This window comes from Gracilinanus agilis, chromosome 1 (assembly GCF_016433145.1).
Source record: "Gracilinanus agilis isolate LMUSP501 chromosome 1, AgileGrace, whole genome shotgun sequence".
In the NCBI taxonomy this organism is placed as follows: Eukaryota; Metazoa; Chordata; class Mammalia; order Didelphimorphia; family Didelphidae; genus Gracilinanus; species Gracilinanus agilis.
This window is the reverse complement of record NC_058130.1, coordinates 736,408,939-736,434,326: the sequence shown is the minus strand read 5'-3', so window position 1 is coordinate 736,434,326 and position 25,388 is coordinate 736,408,939. Positions and strand designations below refer to the sequence as shown.

General features: G+C 35.4%; 1 protein-coding gene across 3 annotated transcripts in view; it reads left to right on the top strand.

The window, feature by feature from the left end:
• Nucleotides 1–23,670, top strand: part of ELAVL1 (ELAV like RNA binding protein 1) — a 52,901-nt gene extending 29,231 nt beyond the window's left edge. For 2 of the 3 annotated variants that reach the window (XM_044672611.1, XM_044672619.1), the window contains 3 exons: nucleotides 11,030–11,183; nucleotides 18,323–18,548; nucleotides 22,135–23,670. In XM_044672611.1, the coding sequence (XP_044528546.1) occupies nucleotides 11,030–11,183; nucleotides 18,323–18,548; nucleotides 22,135–22,459 (705 nt within the window). In that variant the 3' untranslated portion in view covers nucleotides 22,460–23,670. Of the gene's footprint in view, nucleotides 1–11,029; nucleotides 11,184–18,322; nucleotides 18,549–19,290; nucleotides 19,357–22,134 lie in introns of all 3 variants that reach the window. The other variant, XM_044672601.1, reaches the window with a different exon arrangement.
• Nucleotides 23,671–25,388: the final 1,718 nt, after the last annotated feature.

The following is a 25,388-nucleotide window of genomic DNA, read 5'->3' as shown; positions in this document are numbered from 1 at the left end:
TTTGGATTGGAAAGATGGCCACTATTTAGTCTATACCCAAGATAACTAAGGAGGTGAAAAGAAAGCAACTGTCCTTGATGAGTTCAGATCATTAGTCTAGATGACCTTTATCTTTAGTTTGAAAGATGGTAGATGTAATTGTTGAGTCAGTGACTTTTCAAAGCCTGGGTAGGTGCTACAGGCTTAAAGGAGGGCAAATATCTTAGTTTTCAAAAAATGGTAATGGAACCTACAAACTGCAATTAGTGGCAGAATTCTAGAAAGTATTATTAAAAGGATGGTTAGCGTGTTGTAGAGAGAGAGAGAGCTAGCCTTGAAGCAAGGACAACCTGACTTGAAGTCTAGCCTTTGACATATACTAGGTGTGTGATCCAGTGCAGGTCACTTAACTTTTCACTGGCAATCAGAATAAGTCTAATCTCTCTTCCATATGACAGTCCTTGAGATACTTGGACAGTTATCATGTCCTTCTGGGCCCTTAAAGCCTTTCCTTCATTAGAGATAATGCCTATTTTTTTACTCATCCTTATATAAATCTGAGGCCATCACTATGATAATAATTCTTCATTGAATAATCTCTAGCTTATCAGCATTATTCCTAATATACATTAGGAAGGATGATTCCTTCCTAAAACATAAAATAAAGTTCTAGACTGCCATTGTGGCCTGATCAAATCAGAGTTATAGCATGACTGTTACCTTTCTAGTCCTAAGCACTGCTTCTCTTATTGAAGGACAAGAGTAAAATAGCTTTCTTTGTTTCCATCTGATACTATTGATATATTCAAAACTTGGAGACCATTAGAACTCCTAGACATTCAGATAAATTTCTACCCTAACCATACTTCCTCCATCATGGACTTTGTGAAGTTGAATTTTAAAAACCCAATGGTTAGCTCTACATACTAAATTTCATTTCCCTAGATTTAGCATAATATACAGGTCGTTTTGAAATCTTGACTATTTCTCCCAGTTTTGCCAAGTCTGACAATTGGATAAGCAAACTAAATATGCCTTTGACCAATTCAATGAAAATAATGTTGAGTGACACAGATCCCTGAGACACTCTAATAAAGACTTTCTTCTAAACTGAAATTAAACCATTTAAAGCCGTGCCCTTTTGGGTCTGGCCATTTTGCCTGGTACAAATCTCCCTAAATGTACAAAATTCAAGCCTACATCTATCCTTTCTACAAGAATAACATGAGACACTTAGTCAAATGCTTTGCTGAAATCTAAGCAAAATTTATTTTCAGCATTCCTCTATCTATCTAATAATTCAGTCTATAAAGTAAATGAGATTAACATAGGGATAACCTGTTCTTGATGAAGCTATGCTTCCTCTAAGTGAATCACTAGTTCCTTTTCTATATATTCATTGACCATAGGGATAGAAACTGGGCCTCATTTCATTGGCATAGGGAATTCTCAGGTGAGGAAACTTCCTCTACAAAAGCAGTTTTAATTGCATCTTTTATGCAAATTATAGTCTTAGGTATCCGGGGCCTGGAAAAACATGATAACTATCCAGGTGTTTCAAGAGTTATCACAAGGGAAAGGGATTAGACATATTCCTAGTACCCCCAGGACCAGAACTATGAGAATGGTGATAGCAGATGCTTCTAGAGCTCTCAGCCAGTAGACTGTAAGAGGACAGACGATTGCTCAGAAGATTACAAGGAACCCTTTGCTGGCACTGGGAGCAGGACTCTATTGCATTGTCTGTGTATGGTTCCAGGTCACAGTCCGAGGGCAAGGAAAAAGCACTAGCAGGAACAGGAACCCTAATCACAGTTCCAGGGTGGAAATGAATGCTCATGGCCACTTCTAGAACAGAGCACAGGACAAGGGAGCAGTGATCTTAACTTTTCTTAGATTATATCACCTTGGAAGAACTGAACATTTATAGGTTCCCAGAACTAATTATGAAAACAATTAGGGACAATGCCTCCTGTACCCCAGGAGCAGAGCCCAATTTTAACCTAAAGTTTAGAGTCAGGAAACAGGGCAGGAAAATGAGCAGACAGCAGTAAAGGACCTAATCATAGAAAGTTACAATGATGGGGGCAGTTAAGTGGCTTAGTGAATAGAGCCAGAACTAGAGATGGGAGGTCTTGCGTTTAAATTTGGCCTTTGACATTTCCTAGCTATGTGGCTGTGGGGAAGTCAATTAAATCCCAGTTACCTAGCCCTTACTGCTCTTTCCTCCTTAGAACCAATACAATTCTGATTCTAAGACATAAGGTAAAAGGTTTTTATAAAAGAAAGAAAAGAAAAAGAAGTTACTGTGGTAACAGGGAAAATAAAAAGATGAATTCAGAAAAAGACAATGACAGCAAAGCAGCTAAATACAAAGCCTCAAAAAAATTAATTGGTTTTAGGCACTAGAATAGCTCAAAAAGGATTTTAAAAATCAAATAAGAGAGGGAAGATAGATGGCTCAGTGGATGAAGAGCCAAGCCTAGATGGGAAGTCCTAGGTTCAAATCTAGCCTCAGATCTTTCCCAGCTGTATGACCCTGGGCAAGTCACTTAACCCCTATTGCCTAGCCCTTACCACTCTTCTGCCTTGGAAATAATGCATAGTATTGATTCTAAGGTGGAAGGTAAGGTAAGTGTTTTTTAAAAAAACAAATAGAAGTAGAGGGAAAATTGGAAAAAGAAATGAGAATGATACAAGAAAATCATGAAAAAAAAATAGTTGACTTGCCTTGGTGAAAGTGTCACCAAAAAATACTGAAGAAAATAACACTTTAAAAAAACAGAATAGGCCAAATAGTAAAAGAGTCACAAAAACTCAGTGAAGAAAAGGAATTCTTTAAAAGCAGAATTGGCCAAATGAAAAAAAATGTATAAAAACTCATTGACAAAAACTCCTCAAAAAGCAGAATTGGCTAAGTGGGAAAAGAGATACAAAAATGTATTAAAGAAAATCCTTAAAAATTAGAATTGACAGGTAGAAGCTAATGACTCCATGAAACATCAAGAAACAATAAAACAAAATCAAAAGAAGAAAAAAAAAAGAAGAAAATATGAAATATCTCATTGGAAAAACAACTGACCTGAAAAATAGAGATGATTTAAAAATTGACTACTTGAAAGCTGTGATCAAAAAAAGAATTTAAATATCATATTTCAAGAAATTATTGAGAAAAACTGCCCTGCAAGGGACATGAATAAGCAGTTTTTAGATAAAGAAATCAAAACTATCAATAAGCACATGAAAAAGTGTTCTAAATCTCTCAAAATTAGAGATATGCAAATCAAAACATCTCTGAGGCACCATCTCACACCAAATTGGCCAATATGACAGCAAAGGAAAGTAATAAATGTTGGAGAGAATGGGGCAAAATTGGAACACCAATACACTGCTGGTGGAGTTGTGAATTGGTCTAACCATTCTGGAAGTCAATTTGGAACTATGCCCAAAGGGCTTTAAATGACTACCAACTCTTTGATCCAGCCATACCACTGCTAGGTTTGTACCCCAAAAAGATAATAGGGAAAAATACGTGCGCAAAAATATTTATAGCCACATTTTTTGTAGTGGCAAAAAACTGGAAAATGAGTGGGTTTTAATCGATTGGGCAATGGCTGAACAAATTGTGGTATCTGATGGTGATGGAATACTATTCTGCTCAAAGGAATAATAAGCTGAAGGAATTCCATGTGAACTGGAAAGACCTCCAGGAATTGATGCAGAGTAAAAGGAGCAGAACCAGGAGAACATTGTACACAGAGATGATACACTGTGGCACAGTTGAACATAATGGACTTCTCTATTAGTAGCAATGCAATGATCCAGGATAATTCTGAGGCACTTATGAGAAAGAATGCTATCCACAAAGAACTGTGGGAATAGAAAAACAGAAGAAAAACATATGATTGATCACATGGCTCAATGGGGATATGATTGGGGATGGAGACTTTAAGAGATCACCCTAATGCAAATATTAATAAAGGGAAATAGGTTTTGTACAATGTACATGTAAAACCCAGTGGAATTACTCGTTGGCTCTGGGAGGTGGGAGGAAGGAGGGGAAGGAAGGAACATGAATCATGTAACCATGGGAAAATATTCCAAATTATTAATATGTATAATTATTTAATATAAATAAATTGAAAAAAAAGAATAACTGCCCTAATATCCTAGGGTATAGTAGAAATGGAAAGAATCCATTGATAACCTTCTAAAAGAGATCCGAAAATGAAAACTCCTAGGAATATTGTAGCCAAATTCCAGTGCTCTTGGGTAAAGGAAAAAAATATTGCAAAAAGCCAGAAAAAACAAACAAACAATTCAAATATCATTGAGGCACAGTCAGAATAAGTCAAGATTTTATAGCATCTACATTAAAGGATCGAAGGGCTTAAAAATGTGATGTTCTAGAGAGCAAAGGAACTATGATTACAACCAAGAATCACCTACTCAGCAAAACTAAGTATAATTCTATAGGAGGAAGAAAATGGATATTTAACAAATTAAAGACTTTCAAGCATTCCTAATGAAAAGATCAGAGTTGAATAGAAACTTTGACTTTGAATACAAGACTCAAGAGAAGCATATTAAGGTAAACAGGAAAGATAGATCATAAGTGCCTCAAGGTTAAACTGCTTGCATTCTTACATGGGAAGACACTACTTATAACTCCTTAGAAATGTTATCATTATCAGATTAATTAAAAATAGAGTACATGGACAGAGGGCAAGGGTATCACCTAAAGTATGATGGGATGATATTAAACAGAAATTAAATGGTAAGAAAAAGGGATGTGTTGGGAGATGAGGGAAGGGACAGAGAGAATGTGGTAAATTACATAAAATTGGTGCAAAAGAATTTCTACAATGGAAGGGAAAATGGTGGTTGGAGGTGATCAGTGCTTGAATTTTAGTCTCTTTGGAATTGACTCCAAGAGTTACAGTTAGATTTCTATCTTATTCTGTAGGAGACTGGGGGTGGGGGTTGGGAGAGAGAGAATAAGTGGGGAAAAAAAGCAAAATGGAAGAACCATACAAAAATAATAATTCATAAAACAGAAATAGATGTCAGATACCAGAATCTTACAGTAAGTTGTTTATAAGAACACACTTGAAAAAGAGAAAGCTACACAGAGCACAGGTAAGAGGTCTAGGGCAGAATCTTTTATGCTTCAGATGAAGTGAAAAAAACAGGATTAGCAATAATGATTTCAGATAAAGGAAAAGTAAAAAGAAATATAATTAAAAGAAATAAGCATAGAAACTAAAGTTTTCTAAAAGGCACCATTAACAGTGAAGTAATATCAGTACTAAGTGTATCTGCACTAAATGGTATAGCATCCAAATTCTTAAAAGAGAAAGTTAAATAGGTTGTGGGAAAAAAACAGTAAAACTATATTAGTGGAGTATCTCAATTTTTCCCATAATAGAACTCTATAAATCTAACCAAAACATAAGGAAGAAGTTGAGGCAATAAATAGAATTTTGGAAAAGTTAGTTATGATAATGCTCTGGAGAAAATGGAAATAAGGATAGAAGAGAATATGCCTTTTCCTAAGTCATCTATGGAACTTGTACAAAAATTGGTTGTGTGTTAGGGCTTAAAAATTCACAATTGCATGCATCTTTTCGAGACCATAATGCAATAAAAAATGTACAATAAAGGACCTCGTAAACATAGACTAAAGTTTAATTGGAAACTAATCTAATCCTAAAGAATGAGTAGGTCAAAGAACAAATCATATAAACAATCATTTTCATTAAAAAGAATGACAACAATAAAACAGCATACCAAAATTTATGGGATGCAGCCAAAGCAGTAGGGGGAAATTTATATCTCTAAATGCTTACATCAGGAAAATAGAGAAAGAACAAGTCAATATATTGAGTGTAAAACTAAAAAAAACCTGGAAAATGGACAAATTAAGAATTCCTAATTAAACAACAATTGGATAGCTGAAGAAATTAATAAAACTGAATGTAAGAAAACCGTTGAACTACTAAATAAAACTAAGATCTGGCTTTATAAAATAAAAACAAACAGCCCCTCCAATAAACCATTGATTAATTTGATTAAAAAAATAAGAAAACCAAATTGTCAGTATCAAAAAATGACACAGGTGAGTTCACCATGAAGATGGAATTAAAGCAATTTGGAGTATTTTGCCCATGCCAGTAAATTTAACAATCAAAGTGAAATGGATGAATATTTACAAGAATATAAATATAAATTGTTCAGATTACTTGGAGGTTAAATAACCCTATCTAGAAAAAGACATGAAACAAGCCATTAATAAGCTCCCCCCAAAAAAATCTCCAGGATTATATGGATTCATAAATGAATTATATTAAACACTTAACAAGTAATTCTAAAACTTTGTAAACTATTTATAAAAATTAGCAAAGAGAGAATACTACCAAATTCCTTTTGAGATTCAAATATGGTACTTATACCTAAATCAGGAAGAAAAAAACTCCCCAAAACAAAAAAAAACCCAAACTATTGGCCAATTTCCCTAATGAATTTTGGGGCAAATTTTTAAAATAAAATACTAGGAAAGAGAGTATATCAGGATGTCACAAAGATCATACCATGTGGCCAAGTAGAATTTATGCCAGGAATGTAGTTTCAATATTAGGGAAACTGTTGACATATTTGACCATATCAATAGTGGAAACAGCTAAAATCATATTTAAAAAAATGTAGAAAAAGCTTCTGACAAAAGACAACATTCATTACTATTAGGAACACTGGAAAACATAGGAATAAATGGAACTTTCTTTAAAATGATAAGTATGTGTAATGGGGATAAGCTAGAATCCTTTTCAGTAAGATCAGGATTAAAACAATTATCATTATCACTACTAGTATTCAGTATTGTACAAGGAAATCCTAGCTGTAGTAATAGGAAGAGAAAAAGAAGTTGAAAGTTTAGAGTAGGCAATGAGGAAACAAAATTATCACTTTTTTGCAAAGAATATAATGATATACTTGGAGAATCCTAGAGAATCAACTGAAAAGCTAGTTATAATAGTTAACTTTAGCAAAGTTTCAGGATAAGTCCACACAAATCATCAGTATTTCTATATGTTATCAACTGAGTCTATCATCAAGAGATAGAGAAACTCCATTTAAAATAACTAGATGAAGTACCTGGAGATCTGCCTATCTAGACAAACTCAGAAACTCTGCGAACACAGTTACCAAACACTTTAAACAAAGTCTGATCTAAACGATTAGAGAAATATTAATTGCTAATGGATAGACTGAACCAGTATAATGAAAATGACAATTCTACCAAAATTAATTTATTCAGTGCCATGCCAATGAAACTACCAAAAAGTTATTTTACAGAACTAGAAAAATAATAAAATTCATCTGAAAGAAGAAGTGGTCAAGAATGTCAAGGGAGTTAAAGGGGAAGAAGGTGAAGGAAGGTGGCCTCCTAGTGCCAGATCTCAAAGTGTATTACAAAGCAGTAATCTTTGAAACAATTTGAGAATAGCTAAGAAATAGAGTGTAGGGCCTGTGGACACAATAGCAGATGATTATAATAATTTAGTGGTTGATAAACCCAGAGTTCCAAGCTTTTGGGACAAGAATTCACTACTTAACAAAAACTGCTGGGAAAACTAGAAAGCTGTTTGGCTTAAACTAGATATAGACCAACATCTTTTACTATATACTACAGTAAAGTCAAGTTAGATATATGACTTAGATATAAAATGTCATACTATAAGCAAATTAGCGGAGCATGGGATTATTTACCTGTCAGATCTATGGATAAGGGGAAAATTTATGACCAAAGAAGAGAAAGAAAGCATTATGGAATACAAAATGGATAATTTTGATTATATTAAATTTTAAAAGGTCTTGAGCAAACAATATCAAAGCAATCAATATTAAAAGGAAAGCAGAAAACTTTGAAAAATATTTTATAGCAAGTATATCTGATAAAGACTTCATTTTTCAAATGTATAGAGAACTGAGTCATATTTATATAAATATAAGCCATTCCCCAATCAATAAATGTTTAAATTATATGAAATAGCAATTTCCAGATGAAGAAATCAAAGCTATTTGTAGCCATATGAAAAAATGCTTTAATTAGGGAAATACAAATTAAACCAACTCTGAAAAACCCACTCATACCTATTAGATTGGCTAATATGACAGAAAAGGAAAATGACATGTTGGAGGGGATATGAGAAAATTGGGTCACTAATGCACAGCTGGTGGAGTTGTGAAGTGATCCAGTCATTTTGAAGAGCAATTTGGATCTATGCCCAATGGACTATAAAATTGCATGTATTTTTACTCAGAAATAGCACTAGTGGGTCTGATTCTGAAAGATTTTTTTTTTTTGAGTCGGACCAATATGTACAAAAATAGCCATATGGACTCTTTTTTATAGTGGCAAAGAAATGGAAATTGAGAGAATTCCCATGCTTTGGGGAATGGCTGAACAAGTTGTGTATGATTATGAAGGAATACTACTATGCCATAAGAAATGTTGAGCAGGATGCTTTCCAAAAAACTTGGAAAGATTTAAATGACCTGATGTAGAGTGAAGTGAGCAGAACCAGTAGAACATTGTACATAATAACAGCAACATTTTAAGGATGACTACCTGTAGGTAACTTAGTTATTCTTAGGGAAACAATGATCTAACACAATTCCAAAGGACTCGTGTGGTGTTTTTTTTTTTTTGTTTGTTTTTTGCAGTGACTGATGTGGAAATATGTTTTGCATGGGTGCCCAAGTATAATGTGTATCAAATTGCATGTCTTCTCAATGAGGGGGCAAGGAAGTTAAAGAGAGATAATTTATAACTAAAAATTTTTAATGAATTTTAGAAATGTTACATGTAATTGGAAAAAGAATTAAAAAAATATTTTTTTTAAAGAGTACTACTTACACTAGATGAACTAGTTAGGAGTACAAGTTAGACCTAAAAGAGTTCCCGGTTCTAAAATTCTGGGATTCTGTAACATAAACATGCAGCCTTCTCTCTTAGTATTTCCAACCTCAGCCCTGAATGTTGACCTCTTGCCTAGTTCCCCTCTCTGTGCTTTTATTTCTCTTATCTTCTCTAATGTCCATAATCTCTTTGTAATTAAAAATCCTATTAATACATGTCAGAGGAAGACATGTTCTTAAAAAAACTCTAGTTTAGCTCTCTTACGTTACATATGAATGAGGCCTTTAAAAGGAAAGGTATAGTTAGAATGTGATCTCAGATGTTTTGACTCCCAGTTTAATGCTGGTTTTACTATACTGTGCTTTTAAAACTCTACTGTTAGATAGCCGTTCCTCCTTTTACCTCTAAGCCACCCATTAACACCTCATCATTTACTTTTATACTTCTTGATAAGTTACTTTGTAATTTCAACTACAAATTTTGCAAATTGTTTTCCCCCTTTATTGAATTTATAGGTCTTTGTGGTTCTAGACTACTGCTTTTCTTTATTATTTGTTATTGTGGTTATGTCTGTGGCTTCTCTTTTCTCCTGGTGTTCTGGGCCCCTTCAATATCTTATTGGATGCTTATATAGCATACAGATAGTTTTTACCTTATCTGCTGCTTAGGCTTGGTGATGGTAGCAGTAGTGACTGTACAGACAGGCCATGTGGATTCCTGCAAAAGAGGGGAGAGGTCTGTGGAACAATTACATTAAGTTAACACATTAACCTAGAACTGAATGTATTTGTGACATATGGTTCCAAATTATACTTTAGCCACAAAATTTAGTTGCCCTGTGAATTTTTGCATATAAGCATTAATGTATATTAATAAATGCTATTCTAAGAGGAGAGCCTGGCCTCTCTACATCTTCATAGTAAATCTTTCTTAAATGTATCTAGGACCAGTAAAGCTCAGATATTTTTATTGAGGAGATCACCCTTCATCAGCCATCTCTTCATTTCCTACTCCTGAGCTATTTGTGAATGCAAATTGCGTGTACAAATTTAGCTACTGACTCTTTCATGCCTACCTCAAAGTTCTGGCAGTTTTTAGTATATTACACATAGCTCCTTGGATTGCAGACTTTTGTCTAGTGGAAGAAAAGAAGAAAGGAAGGAAATTAATTGATATAGTTTTTTAGTGTTAAACACTGTATTAAATGTATTAGGGATACAAATGAGACTACATATAAAAGAAACTATAGCTGTAGGAAGGATGGGAAGTCCCTGTAGTTCTAAGGGTACAGCAGCAGGCAGATGACAAGGCCCAGACAGCCTTAGGTTGCATTAGTATTTCAGCTGACAGGGTTCTGGAAGGTAGAGAGCCAGGATAGGTGGCCAGGTGGTCCTCTATAACACTGAGAGTTATAATTGGTATCTCCCATCCTGTGTAAGCAGTCAAATAGCCCCATTGTTTTGCTGGCATGAAGAGTTTAGGCAGCTAATAGTGGGGATGAAAGAAAGATAAAGAAGGGAGAGAATATGGCCATTCAAACTCCCTTACCCTTCTCTCTATTCATAATCTGGCTCCATCCTGAGCACGGACCTGCACAGAATCACTCATTTGAGATGTTCTGCCCTTTTTTTTCTAAGGGGACAGTGCCTCTGAGCAAGAGCCAAAATAGACCATTCCTCAGCCTTTAAAAAGCATGTGGTATCTTTTGTTGCACTCAAATATTTGGGACAGTAAATGGTTATAATTTTGCCTGATAAGTAGCTATGTGTATACTATATATTATCTATGTTGAGCAGCAAATATGGTATTCTGCTGTACCTTTGGTAGTAGTTTTGAGTGTGTGCTATGCTTCAGGAAGCTGGACAAAATGCTCATGTAATTTGACTGTGAGGTGTCAAAAATCTAGTGACAGGACTTTACCTAATCACTTTTGTACTTTTAAAGAGCTAAATAATAGCAGTCATTTCTCAACCAAATAATTTCATTCCCAAAGATTTTATTATATAATGACTAATACCCTGCATAAGGTTGTTGTTTTTCCAATCTAGAAAACTGACTACCAGATACTTATTAATTCAATGATTTATAAATGTATCTGCCATAGTATAAGAGATTAATTTTGTTTTAAAGGTATCCTATGCTCGACCAAGCTCAGAAGTTATCAAAGATGCCAATTTGTATATTAGTGGACTCCCAAGGACAATGACACAGAAAGATGTGGAAGACATGTTTTCACGATTTGGACGCATCATCAACTCCCGTGTACTTGTGGATCAGACAACAGGTATGCCAGGCAATACATGATATCTAAATCACTGCTTGCTAAGGTTTATGTTGACAATGCTTTTTTTTCCCCTAAGCCTGGCAGATTTTTAAGGGAGACAGAAATTTCAAATATGATATGAATGTTTAATTCCTCTATAGGATGGACAGTTAATTTATTGGATGATGATGCCTAGGTTTAAGACTTCTTAAGTACATGAGACTGGACAAAGTACAAAAAACAGGAGCCTCAGTTTTTCACTGCCATTCAATATTGAAGGCTTGGAAGAAACATCATTAATTTTCCCTATCAAATCTGTATAGGAAAAGAAGGGTAGGGCTATCAATTGTCTGGCTTAGAAATGCTTAGGAAGAGGATGGATGACCTGCTTGACTAGCTCTGTGGCAGAAGTTTAGGGGGAAAGATAATGAGTTCCATTTTAGACATATTCACTTTAAGATGTCTCCTGGATGTTCAGTTCAGGATGTCTAATAGGGAGATAGAGATTCAGGATTCGAGGTTAGCAGAGAAATTCAACACAATAGGTAGATTTAAGAATCATGAGATAGTAATTAAATCCAGGGGAACTGATGAGATCAGCAAGTGAAGCTGAATAGAGAGAGAAGAGAAGGTAGCCCAGGACAGAACTTAGGGTTAGGGGGAATGAGCTGAAGGAAGATTCAGCAAAGGAGAAGGAAGAGTGGTCAGATAGGTAGAAGGAGAATCAGGAGAGATTGGTGTCCCCAAAAAACTAGAACCAGAGAGTATCAAGGAGGAAGGGGTGAGTCACAGTGTCAAAGAGCAGTGTCAAAGAGTTTAGAGAGTTGAGGAGAATGAGGATTGAGAAAAGGCCATTGGATATGACAACTGATAAATAGGTAAGAGATCACTGGTATTGAGAGAGAAGTTTTGGTGGAGTGATATGGTCAAAAGCCTTTTTTTAGTCTCTTTGCTACTTTAAGTGAGTAAAGGCAGTGAACACAGCAATTGCTAGCAAGGTGACATAAAACATTCTCATTTCTATCTTTGGGATTGGGAATTAACATTTTTTTAAGAGAATATTGGATGGGTCAAAAAGATAGTAGGAAAGTGAAAAAGTTTAATTGGAATAATAGAAGGAAAGAGAGGAAGGGAAGAAAGTTTCTGGTGAATAATCTATATCCATATTCCATACATGAATAATACCATAGCCATGCTATAGTATTAGAAGGCATCATCAGAACCTCCTATTTTCTTTGTTCTAGTTCTTCCTTCTCTCCTTTTTTTTTAAGTTTTTCACTTTAATAATTTCTTTTTTAAAGGAAACAACCATGTACATAAAACTTAAGAGATGACGGGCAAGGTAGAATAGATCATTTCTGAACCTACTTTTACCCCTTGTAACTCTGAAGGAGATTGTGGTTGGAGGGGAAATTGGGCCTGGCTGGTTGTCCCCAGGTACTGGTAAATTGTAAATGATACACTGTAGGACCTTTTACTACTAAGGTGGCCAGAAATCTTACTACTGATAGATGAAGAGAATGTTTATTCTCTATCATAGATTAAGTGAGAAAGAAGGGTATTGGAGGAAGTGGATGTTTAAAAACATTTCAGTTGGAAGCTAAAGTTTTGTCTTGGATGCTTTTGTGTAAAATGCTTCTTAATATTAAAAGATTTATAATTTGGGAAATTATCTTGAGAAATCCTAATAGCCAGAATTGATGGAATTTTCACTATATAGTCCTTTACAGTAATGTATATAATATATGATTTACAGGTTCATGTAATTTGGCATTTTTAATTCTAAACTAATAGAGTTTAACTCTAAAATAATACTCTCTTATTCATGAGTAGGTTTATCTCTAGTTAATGAAAGAAATAATGCAAAATTTGTCTTTCCAGAATTTTTTTCATCTTCAGTTAAAGTTCTCTTCCAAATTGTCAAGAAAACCTAATACAATCCTGATTTGTGATGTAATTTCAAACAATACAAATAGGTTGAAAAACTACATGTATGTTTTTAATGATCTTTTTGTATTAAAAGATTTGTTTCTTAATATTTATCTTAGAGAATGAGTTTGTTCCCTGATATTTTTTTCCAGGGGCACATTAATGGTATTGGCTTTAATTTTATAATTGTTAACAAAGTTTTCAAAATTAGAAGAGTTCTCATGCAGTTGGTGTTGTTCTGTGGGATGAGTGATTTTGAATATTTGGATAGTTTTTACTTCTGCTTAAATAGTCATGAATCTAATGAGAAAAGTTTCCAGTACAAGGTGAGTATCTCCTGGCTCCCCTCTTTGGTACTTTTAATATTCTGTGGAGAAATGAATTTTCTGGCTAGGGAAGTTTGGAAGTATTTTCTGGGAAGAGTGAGGCATCTCTTCATTCTAACCATTTCATGTATTGTGACTGAGTTTCAAAGAAAATCTAATTTGTACCTTGGTGAAAGAGAGTTTTTTCTGAGTGGCTATATGAAAAATCTTCCATAGGATCATTTAAAGTTTGATCTCATGTTTCTTTTTTTTTTTTTTTAAGTTTTATTGATGTATTTTTTTACATTACATTTTCAGATTTTCTCCAGTCTTTGAGAGATATCTTGTTCTTAAGTAAAACTGACAACGACCTCATCTGAAATTGTATATAACATTCCACATCTATAGAACATTTCATATCTGTAGCACTGCCAAAAAAATGTTTTAAGAAAATTAAAGAAGCATATTTTCTCTCTCTTATCCCCATCCCACTGAAAAAAGGGAAAAGAAAAAATAAAACTTATAATAAAAATACAGCAAAGTTTCTCTGACAAAGGGCTTATTTCCAAGATATATAAAGAACTGATTTAAATTTATAAGAATAAGAGCCATTCCCTAATTGATAAAAACTGGTTTAAAGATATGTGTAGGCATTTCTCCTGGGAAGAAACTCAGGTTATCAATCTCCAAATGAAAAACTGTTTCAAATCACTGGTAATTAGAGAAATACAAGTTAAAGTACTTTGAGATTCTATCTTATACCTGTCAAATTGGCAAAGATGACAAAAAAAAAGAAAGAAAAATGATAAAAATTGTGGGGTTGTGGGAAAACAGGGATATTGATACTCTATTATTGGACCTGTGATAGGCTACACACCTTTCTGGAAAGCAATTTGGGATCATATACAAGAAGTTACTAAAACAGTATATGCCTTTTGACCCAGCTATACTACTGCTAGTCCCGTACTCAATAGAGATCAAAGAAAAGGAAAAGGGCCAATAAAGAGTACCTATTTTTGTGACATCAAAAAACTTGAAATTAAAGAGATTCCCTTCTATTCAGGTAGGGTTCGAGTAAGTCGTAGTAAATGAATATGATGGAATACTATTGTAAGAAATGAAAAAATTATTTCAAATTATATAAAAATTTGTACAAGTTGATAACAGAGAGAAATAAGAATCAGGACAGTTTATAATATAACCTCTATAAAAACTAGCAATTGGGAATTCTTTTATAAACCGATGAAGAATGAAATAAACAGAATGAGGAATAAATTATACAATAGCAACAACACTATAAAGACAAACAACTTTGAAAACTATAAGAACTGTAATCAATATAATGACTATCCAAGATTCCAGAGAACTGATGATATTTATATGCTTATATATATGTTTATATGCTCTATACCTCCTAACAGAGAGGCAATAAATAATAAGGTACAGTATGAGACACAAGTGTTTTTGTATATAGCCAAGGAATTTGTTTTGATTTACTCATGTTCCTCTTTCAGAATCCTTTGTAGGGAATTGGAGCAATATGAGTTAGGATGAGGAAACTGAATATTCCCCTAGAGTTTGTAGACTTTCCTTTTCATGTATGTATGCACTTAATAACTAAAGTAGTATACTAATAGTGAAACTAAGTCTTCATTTCTATCCATTGCTCAATATTTAAGAAAGCTGTTTTTTCTCTGGAAGATACAATTGTTTAAAAGAAAATTATGAGTATAATTAAATAGTCTCCATTTAAGCACTCCTTAACATGAGGCAAATTGTACTAAAAATTATTCAGTGGAAAAGACTTATTCTTCACTGCCTTTTAAGTTTGAGAGATGGGAAAGCTTTTTGGAGGTGAGGAAGGATGCCCAGAGGGAGCAATAAAAAATTATTAGCTACTGTCTTCACACTTGGGTTACTCCTTTTGGTTTTCAGCATATTTATGTGTAAGGTTATCTGCCATATCAGCTATACTTTAAAAGGAAAATGCCCTTGACTTTTTAAAAAATAAAGTCTTACCTTCTGTCTTAGAATTGTTATTAAGTTTGGGTTCCAAGTTAGTAGGGCTAGGTAATTGGGGTTAAGTCACGTGCCCATGGTCATGCAACTGGGAAGTGTCTGAGGCCTATCTCCAGGCCTGATGCTTTATCCACTGAGATACCTACCTGTCCCCTCTTGACTTCTTATCAAAGGATGCTATTGAGCGTCAGATCTCCAGACTGGTGGTATTCTTAGATCACAACCCCTTGGTCTAATCTGCTCCTCAACTACCCTAATTTACCTACCCTACACTCAAAAATGACCAGAATTCCAACTTTAAGAATATGCCTGCAAGATCTCTCTATCAAATCCAAACTCTCCTTTCTAGTCTTATGATTTAATAATCTTACTCATTTTTTTTTACCGTACCTTTATATCTCAGTAAATATATTATTCCTCTGCCTGGATTCTTTACTCAGTTTTGTCTGTTTTCTCTCTGACACTTATTGTCTTTATATTTACTATTTCCTCACTTAGAATACTCTTACCCTTTTATCATCAGACAGTCCTAAGTACCTGTTTTCATAGTGCTAAGCTTGACATTGTACTACTTCTTGCCCTTTAGGAATTTAAGTCCTAGACATTCATTTTTAGGACATGTAGATGGCTGAACAGAACTCTTAAACTATGGATGGACTATAAGGCATTTAAGTTAGTTAAAGATCAAATATGAAGGCAATTTAGGAGTGGAAGATAAAAAATTCATGGCAGTAGAAGTCAGGGACAACTGACTCATTAGGCAAGAAGAAGCTAACTGATCAATATGGAAAACTGTAGGGAGAACCAGGTTTCAGAAACTGTTTAATTATAGGAATAGGGCAGGTGGTCTTTGGGGAAGTATAGAAGGAATTCTGATGATTCTTGAGAGGTGATGGATTTGGATAGTTTTATGAACAGATTAGAGAATATGGGATTGTGGTCTGGGATACCACCAGCCTAGAGAGATGTGAGGTAGATTAGTATCCTTTGATATGTTCACATGGATGTGGATAAAGTAAGGCACAATAATCATGGATTGAATAACTGACCAAACAGATGGCATTGATTTTAGTAGTTACCTCAAGAAAGGCAGTTCTGATTAGATTGGTGATCTAATTTTTTGTCCCATAAAGGGTTGAGAGATGAGTATGTTTGAAGTGTATGGGAGAGGGTAAAAGGAATAAAGACTGCTGCCAGAAGCACACTATGAAAGAAGCATGAAAGGGGTAATTGACAGCTAAGGAGAAGACAAAAAGACTTTAAAAAGCAGACAGGAAGTCAAGAAGTACAGCAGTCTGGGACCATTTGTTGTAGAAGAAAGAGGGAGGGCAGTAATCTTAGTTGCCTCACTTGGCTCTGAGGGCATTTCTAGTGCAGCCTACCTTCTTATAGAACTGTGGTTCCAGCTGAGCAGCCACCTGAGAACAAAGATACACACCTCTTCCCTAGCTAATCCAAGAAATGGTGACCTATTGCTAAAAACAGTCAGGGAACTATGTGATAGATTCAAGAAGACTAACATCAATAGTGATTAATATGAAAAAATTTAAACCTTAAATGATTGAGTTTGGGTCATCTGGAAAATTCATAATGTAGAATTTCTAGTTTCACAAGAATGCCTGATAAAAAAAGGTGTAACTGTGTTGAAGTCCATGAAGACTATCAATTTCACTTGCTCTACTAGTATTACTTACTAGGAGTGATAGATACTGGCTTCCAGAATAGCACAGACTTGGTTCAATAATTGTGTCTTTGAAACATCTCAGCTTTCTGCTTGTGTTAGCATGAACCTTTGACCATTACTGCAGCAGGAATGAACTAGTACTTCAGTTGAGTAAATGGGCTTTGTGCCTGTTTTCTCCAACACTACAGTTCTTCATCTAGAAGGAAGAAACTTTTGTGCAGAAGTCATCTGGTCTTGATCTTAGTGTAGATGAAATAGGAGGATGAGCCAAAAAGAAAACAAATTCCATGTTTAGTTCTCAAGAAACAATGTTCTCTATTTCTCACCGTGAATGGGAAGTATTGAGGGTGATGGTTGGTGGGAATTTATGTTCAAAAGCAGAGAATACAGTTGTTATTTGAAAGCAACTCCAAATTGAAGCATAATTCAAGGTAGTGATAACCTGTTTTAGTTGTTGGGGAGGCAAAAAAGCCATCCTGCATGGGCCAGATTGTGTACATAAGCCCATCTTCTCTTGAAGGGTCCATTTTCAGGTAACCACAAGCAAGGGGTTTGTTTCCAGAAAGCTGTTTTGTCCTTACTTGTGCAATATGTTTTTTATTTGGACTGGGGAGACTGGGAAATAGAGGGAGATACTTTGTTGGCTTGATTTATGGAGTCTACAAAGCCTATCAAGAGGTATAAATATTTATTTTTTTCATTCCCAGCTGTTATCTCTTGGGTATTGATTGAGTATGTGTTCAATTGTATGTGTATGCACTGATAGGTATTAAATGTTTTAATTTGAAATTTCTTTTAAGATAATCTTTGAGCTTTAAAGCTGCTTTTGTGGGCTTTGTCTCAGGATAAACAATAAGAATGTCTCTTAGTTTATCCTTTTTCATACTGCTTTTGAATTGAATAAGACATTTTGTCAACTAGTTTGAAATATTTTTTGTTCCTAAGAAATGTGATTTGGCACTATGCTTCCTAGACTTTAGTGTAGTCATTTAGACCGAATGCCAACATTCTATTCTATTATTAAGGCTAAGAGTCATTTTGTGTGTTGTTTGTGAAAAATGAGTTATTTTGTTTTCATATTTAGGTCTAATGTTAATTTATTCCATCTACTAAAATAGCAATATAATTGAGTTAGGTTGTGGAAGAGTTTAACTTTTGTTTTTCAATGTCAAAAGTGCATGCATTTTTTTCCCTAACTGCATTTTTATTGATTTGTTAAAAAGGTTTGTCCAGAGGGGTTGCATTTATCCGGTTTGACAAAAGATCAGAAGCAGAAGAGGCAATTACCAGTTTCAATGGCCATAAACCCCCAGGTTCTTCCGAACCCATAACAGTGAAGTTTGCAGCCAACCCTAACCAGAATAAAAATGTGGCACTGCTCTCTCAGCTGTATCACTCACCAGCTAGACGATTTGGAGGGCCAGTTCATCATCAGGCACAAAGATTCAGGTGGGTCAGGAGGACTAATTCACTTCAGGTCTCTGCTGTCACTCTTACCCAATCCATTTCCATTTAGGACCAGAGCTGCATTTTTAAAGCTATAAATAGCTTTGTCCTGGTGTGTGCATCAGTTATATGAGAACTATTGCTAAGATGAAACTCTTCAAAACTAATATGTTGTATTGGAATCCTTCCCTCCCCCCCCAAACCAAAAATGTATCTTTATGAAAACGCTGATTTCCATAGTGGTGTCTTCTTGAGCTGGAATCAAAGGGCGGGGGTGGTGGGGAGGGGTGTGAAACAGGCAAGATCCCTGCTACATAGAGTGAACCATTAAGTACTTGAACTCAGGGTCTCTAGTTACATGAGACTAAAAGAATAAGCTGAAGCAGCCCACCCACAGAGAAATCAGCAGGCGCAGTTGGATGGGATTGTGTTTTCCAAACAAACCTCTAGATTTTGACCAGCAGTTCTAGGGCAAACCTGTCTTTTATATGCTCTATTCTAAAACTCCTTTTCCAAAAGTGAGCAATAATAGATGCAAGGACCCTGGTTTTTTCCAGCTTGAAAATACCCCAATAATATTGGTCCCACTTGTTAGGAGGCTGTCCCTGTAAGGTAATCTACAATGGAGTAGATGCAGAACTGGGAGTCACTGACTTGGAATTTCAAAGTTGGCTTTGCTGCTGCTGCCTTGCTGCCCACCCTGAGGCGGGTCACAACTTTCTGAGCCTGTTTTTCTGTTAAACAGAAATGGCATGTTGACTGATCTCCCTAGCGGGCTGAGGATTTTTCTTCATGACTGTAAATACCAGAAGTACGTTTCTCATCAGATATCCTCATCTTTGTGTTTGAGAAATCAGGTCAGAAGGATTTGTTCAATCCCACAGGTGAAATTTGTTTTCCAAGGCCTGATGAAAGTTTAGTACTCCATACCTCCCATTAATTATCCTATGCTGCAAATGAATTATCTGACTTCTCTTATATGGCTTTGCTAATTTGAAGGCAGATCATTGAAGGGTCTTTTTTTTTTTTCTCTTATTGAAAAGTGAACTGGATACTCTTTGAAAATCATAATGCAGCTCTCACAGCTCCCAGTTCTCTGGCACTTTTCAGATTTGCAAAGTGCTTTCCTCACATCCATCTTGTATAAGGAATATAGAGAGTTAGATGGATTATTATCACCATTTTACAAATGAATAGACTTTGTCCCTGGGGTCTCATAGCTAAGCAATGTCAGAAGTAGAAATTAAACCCAGGACTTCTGGCTCCAAGGGCAACAGTATTCTTTCCACTAAGTCATATTACCTCTCTTGATTGGTGGTGAGTGTAGCGAGTGACTGCTAAGTAGATTAAACAATCAGGTAATGGAGCTAAAGAATAAGAGAATAATAGGGACTTTTATCCCAGGAGAGAGAGGAAGGAATAGAAGGAAAAGAGAGAAGGACTAAGATTTCATAGAGTAGCAAAAAGCTAGAGTAGCTAGAAAGAATAGCAAAAAAAAACAAACCCCTAAAATGTAAGAATGGAAAGGGAAAAGAGGGAAGAGTAAGCAAAGATAAAAGAGGAAAGGGTTAGTTACCAAGGAACATATGAAAACAAAGACGGAAGAGAGCATGAAATAGCAAAGTTCAGTATTCAGTGTGGTGATTGCTCCAGGAAAAAGCCCTCATGAGTAAGAAGTATATCTGAATCTTCATGTTTACATTGGAAAAAATAGGAAATAGGTAATTTGTTTATGACTTTTGAGGGAAAATTAATCAGCTATAATTGGTAAAATAGAAATCCACTGACCAGAATTTCAGATCACAAAAATGTAAATAAAATATGACTGAAATAGCAGCTCAGAGGTATTTTTCAGTGTGGCAAAAGTGATATAAAATGTTAGATCCATTTTATTTTATTCATATTAGGAGTTATCCCCAGATTGAGTGGGGAAACAGGGCTTGTGGGAATATTTTACAAAGCAGAGGTTTTTCTGAAATATAGGACCTCGTTTTTAGTTGTTGTTGTTTTTTTTAAGCATCTTAGCAAAGTTTGTATATCTGGTACTTGGACACCTTTACCCAATCATGATGGGCATTAGTTAATTGCTGTCCCAGATAGCCTTGAAATTCCTTAAGGGAGAGTCCTAGTAAGTTATCATACCAACTCAAATGTTTAGGTCAGCAGGGCTAAGCAACTGTCTTAAAGTTTAAAACTTATGGCCATTTTATATATCTCTCAGCTTCTCCATCTACTAAAAAATAGACCTCTTTGAAAAATGTACTGCCTAGAAGTAGCATAAAGATAATAATGGCCTTTTGATCCGAAAAAGACATTTCATTCCTCTACTGTCTTATCCACCCATATCAGACAATAATGTTTAATGGCCTTTCAAGGCATATCATGTTCCATACCTGGACAAGCAAATGGGATCTGCTTATTACTACTCATTAGAGTCTGGATCTAGTCTTTGAACTCATTTAGACAAGCAGATGTAATAAGCATCTTCAGAGTGTATCTCAAGTTTTATACCAATTCTATTTCATGCTTCAACAGTCTTTAGCTTTTTCTAAGACTGGATCTTTTAAAATTGTAAGACATCCCTTGGGTAGAATGGATCCTGTGATCTATACTTCTATAAGTAATTATCTGTAGAAGTATCATTTTGGAAAAGGATGCCTAGCTACTAATGATGTGGGATCTCAACCAGTGACATTGCTGTTCACTATATCTCAGGTCCCAGTGGGATAAATCATTTGAATCATAAAGACCTCAGTTGAATTACCTGGTCTGTTGTTCTATTTTACAGGCAGGTACATCTTGATCACTTCAGCTCATTGAAGATTGCCCTGTGCTATGTTATCCAGTTATCCTGGCTGGTGCCATAGATCCTTCAGGAGAAGGGGTGCTTTCAGCAGAGATGCCCTAGAGCTCTTTTCCAGTGATCTTCTAAAGAATCTAAAGGAAAGAACAGTTATAATAGGGGGAAAGGAGCAAAAGTAAACTGATCTCCCCATTCTTTCTTTCCATTAAGAGAGTTCCTAATGGTATCAGAAAAGAGTTTCTAGAGAATAGTAAGATCTACTAGATTCAAGGAACCCACAGGGGAATGATAAAAGCTCCAACATCTTAATGATGTGGAAAGCTAGGGTAAAGTCTAGTACTAGAGAAAGCAAAAATGACTTACTTTGGGAGGAGAAATCATTTTATGGCCCCAGATTTTCCTTTCCAAAGTGATCAGTGTGTCTCCATTTCAGTCTTGAATAAATGAGGTCAGCAATTTCACCATCTTTTGTGACCCCTGCTCATTGCCTAACACTTCTTAGTTTAAGTATGTGAGTTGCTGTTGTGCCCTGATGATGCTTAAGTTTCCATCTTCACCACCAGTAGTATTGAGTAGTCATACTGCTGTTACTTTTTTTTTTTTTTTTTTTTTTTTGTTTGGGGTAAGAGGGAATGTGAGGAAAGGGGCCCAGAAACTGCCTCCATTGGTGGTTTGGCATTCATGTTTGAGAGTTTTTGTTATCTATCTTCAGTTGTTTTTTCTTCCATGTTGATTCATTTGATTGAATTGAAATTTTACATGAATATTGTGCTTTTTATTTGCTAGGTTCTCCCCTATGGGTGTAGATCACATGACTGGGCTTTCTGGTGTAAATGTCCCAGGAAACGCATCTTCTGGCTGGTGCATCTTCATCTACAACCTTGGTCAAGATGCTGATGAGGGAATCCTCTGGCAGATGTTTGGCCCCTTTGGTGCGGTTACCAATGTGAAAGTTATTCGCGATTTCAACACCAACAAGTGCAAAGGTTTTGGTTTTGTGACCATGACAAACTATGAAGAAGCCGCCATGGCCATAGCAAGTCTCAATGGCTACCGCCTGGGGGACAAAATCTTGCAGGTTTCCTTCAAAACCAACAAGGCCCACAAATAACTCGCTCCCGCTGTTTGGTACGGAATAGCTCACTCAGAGTGACACCAGTTGAAGCATTTTTTTGTTAGTGTAAAACTCATTTGCGCCAATTTTCACGTGTTTGTCTTAGTCTAAATGAGAAGTGAAAAGGTTTTTTATACTCTGGGATGCAACTGACATGTTCAAATGTTTGAGATCCCACAATGTTAGACCAATTTTAAGTTTCTTAAGTTATTTCCTTTAAAATATATATGAAACAGAAATCTTAGTAGACTGCATTAACTAACCAGCCCCTCTGGATGGTGGTAAAATTGAAGCATGCTTTAACTTATAAGACTGTCTAACATTTGTTTTATTTAGTGTTTCCACAAACTGGAAAAACAATTCTTTTTCTTCTTAGTTGTTAAACTAAAGATGTTAGACTGACGCTGAGTGTGCTTTTTCTCAATAGCTTAAGCATTTAAAATGATTGACGCCTTAGTTGACAGTAAATTGCTTTCCAAAGCAATTTTCATTGCCACTTTTCTGTTGACTTAATCTTCATTTTTTTGGTTTCTTTTTTTTAAGTGGTCTTGTAAGTAGTAGCATGCCTGCCTGACTTTTAACACCATTGGGGAGGTAAGTTGCACGCTGAGCCGTGGCCAAGCTGTCAAAATTAAAGTACAAAGATTTTTCAGAAGCCCAAGTTTGAGTAGGAATGGACCAAAGAGTTTCAAAGAAACTCCAAGAAGATTCCAGAGTCAAATTTAATCTCCAAAACAGTGTGAACATATGTTGCTCCTTTGACATCCTGAATCTTTTGTCCAAATAGCATATGCCTGGTGCAGTACATCCTGGTACATTATCTTTTGAGAGAACTTTGCAGTTTCAAAGATCATTCAATATAGTTTAAATTCGCAAGGATAGCTCTATTTTGTAATAACACATAAACATTTGAGCATTGTATTTCTCGCATCCCTTCTTGAGCGCTAGATTCTTTTATCCTATCTTAGTAGAGTTTTGTTTTGAAAATTTGCTTTCATATGAACACTCAGCAGAAAAGTACTTATTTCTTGCCAGTTATCTATTAACAAGAAGACTTTAATTTGTAGTTTTAAAGATTAACCCCCAAAGTTTTCTTCATGCTGCCTTGACTATTTTGGGTTGTTCTGTTTCTGTTAAATTTTCTTTTGCTTTTTTGTGTTTTTTGTTTGTTTTTACTTTTGCATTTAAGACCATTAAATTTGATTTTGTTTTGCTCAAATTTTGTTTTGTTTTTTATTTTCAATTTTCTTTTGTTTTGGATAGGTATTGTACAGAAAGTCCAACATTCAGGGAGAATTGTCAGGTCTTAAGGAGTTTACTGACCTCAATAAAAAGCCTTGACATATCTGTGGTGGCAGTATAAACTGTATCATCACAGACTTGATTCTTTTGTAAACCTACAGGTGTTGGTAGGTAGAGTTAGAAAGAGGCCACATCAGGCAGGTAGGCTGGTAGCATGAAGGAGGAGGACTCCGAGAAGCTGTTTCAAGAACCTGATCTGATTTTTATATAACTAATGTACAGAGAGAGACAAAAAAAATGGGATGACTTAGGACCAGCAATTTATAACTATGACATGAGATGGAACTATGTAAAGATGATGTTTTTTAGTTATTGATATAATGGAATTACTGATTTATTTATTTTTTTAAAAGGATAAATTAGGCAATAGGTATCACCCTCTCCTAATACAGTTCACTATTTTCAGAAGCATCTGGATGGTTGGCCTCAAAAGTGCTTTCCATTCACCTAGCGCTTCCAAAATATTGAGTCCTCAGTACTTGTTTGTATTTGCTTCACAACTTTTAAGAGGTTTCCTTTTTTTTTTTCTTTTTTTTTCTTTTTAATTTTTTACACATGATAAAAGACTGGTACCAAGGCTTGGCCTTGAGAGCTAGCTGGACACTGCCCAGGACCCATCTTACTCTCAGAAGTAACAAACTCCAGAGGAATGTAGCCACTTTTAATGACAAGGGTTTGTGGTCTCTGCTCCATTTACTTTGTTTTAAATGGGGGGAGGGGTAGGGGGGAGGGTGGGAAAAGTGTAGCTTCTATTCTGGTCTAGAAACAGTGCCTATTTGCTGGAGTAAATGGAAAGGTAGTCACTGTGGTCTTGCTGTGGAGAATTTTTATATTTTGAGTCAGTGTCTTCTATGAGAAAATAATACTTTTTTTGGTCATGGCAGCATTCAAAGCCTTTCTCTTAAGTCTTCTGAATGAAGACATGATTTGTGGTTCTGAATCTTGCTTTGAAAGCCAGCATATATATACAGTTTGCTACCAGCTTTGACTAGTGCTTGACTTCTTAAGAGAATTCTACCCTAAATCATACACTTTGCAAATGATGATGGCATCTTTGCCAGCATCTCTATTCTCTTTTCCTTTGATTCAGCTTGGCTCTTCAGAATGGCAAAATATGGAGATACTTGGGCTTGCATCTGTCACCTGACATTTTTGTGGTATTTGGGACCCCCATGGTTTTGAACACACTTGTCAACACAGGTCCCAGGCCTTTCTTCAGGAACATTTGCAGGAGTGTGGACAGTTTTAGCCATTGATGTATTACTTCTGGAAAGCAATCCACAGTTCTGACAGTTGTTCTAGTCACTCTGCTTTGCTAGAGACATTTTGTAGATTAGCTTAGCCTGAACCAGGTCATCAGGATTGTTCTTAAAAGAGAGAGCTCACTTTTAAAATGTCATGTTGCTAAAGGGATCCTTTTCCCAAACTTTGCTTAAACAGTTTAATCCTACTCCTCTTGAAAAAAAAATGAAGACTCTACTTATTTTTGGAAGTTCCTATTTTCGAAAGCTTCCTTATTTAAAATAACTTGAAGAAAAGAATTGAGTAGACAGTATTAAATTAGAAAGCATAATTTTTCAAATATTTGAGATATTTTATTTGATTTAGTTATCTTTTAGCTTCT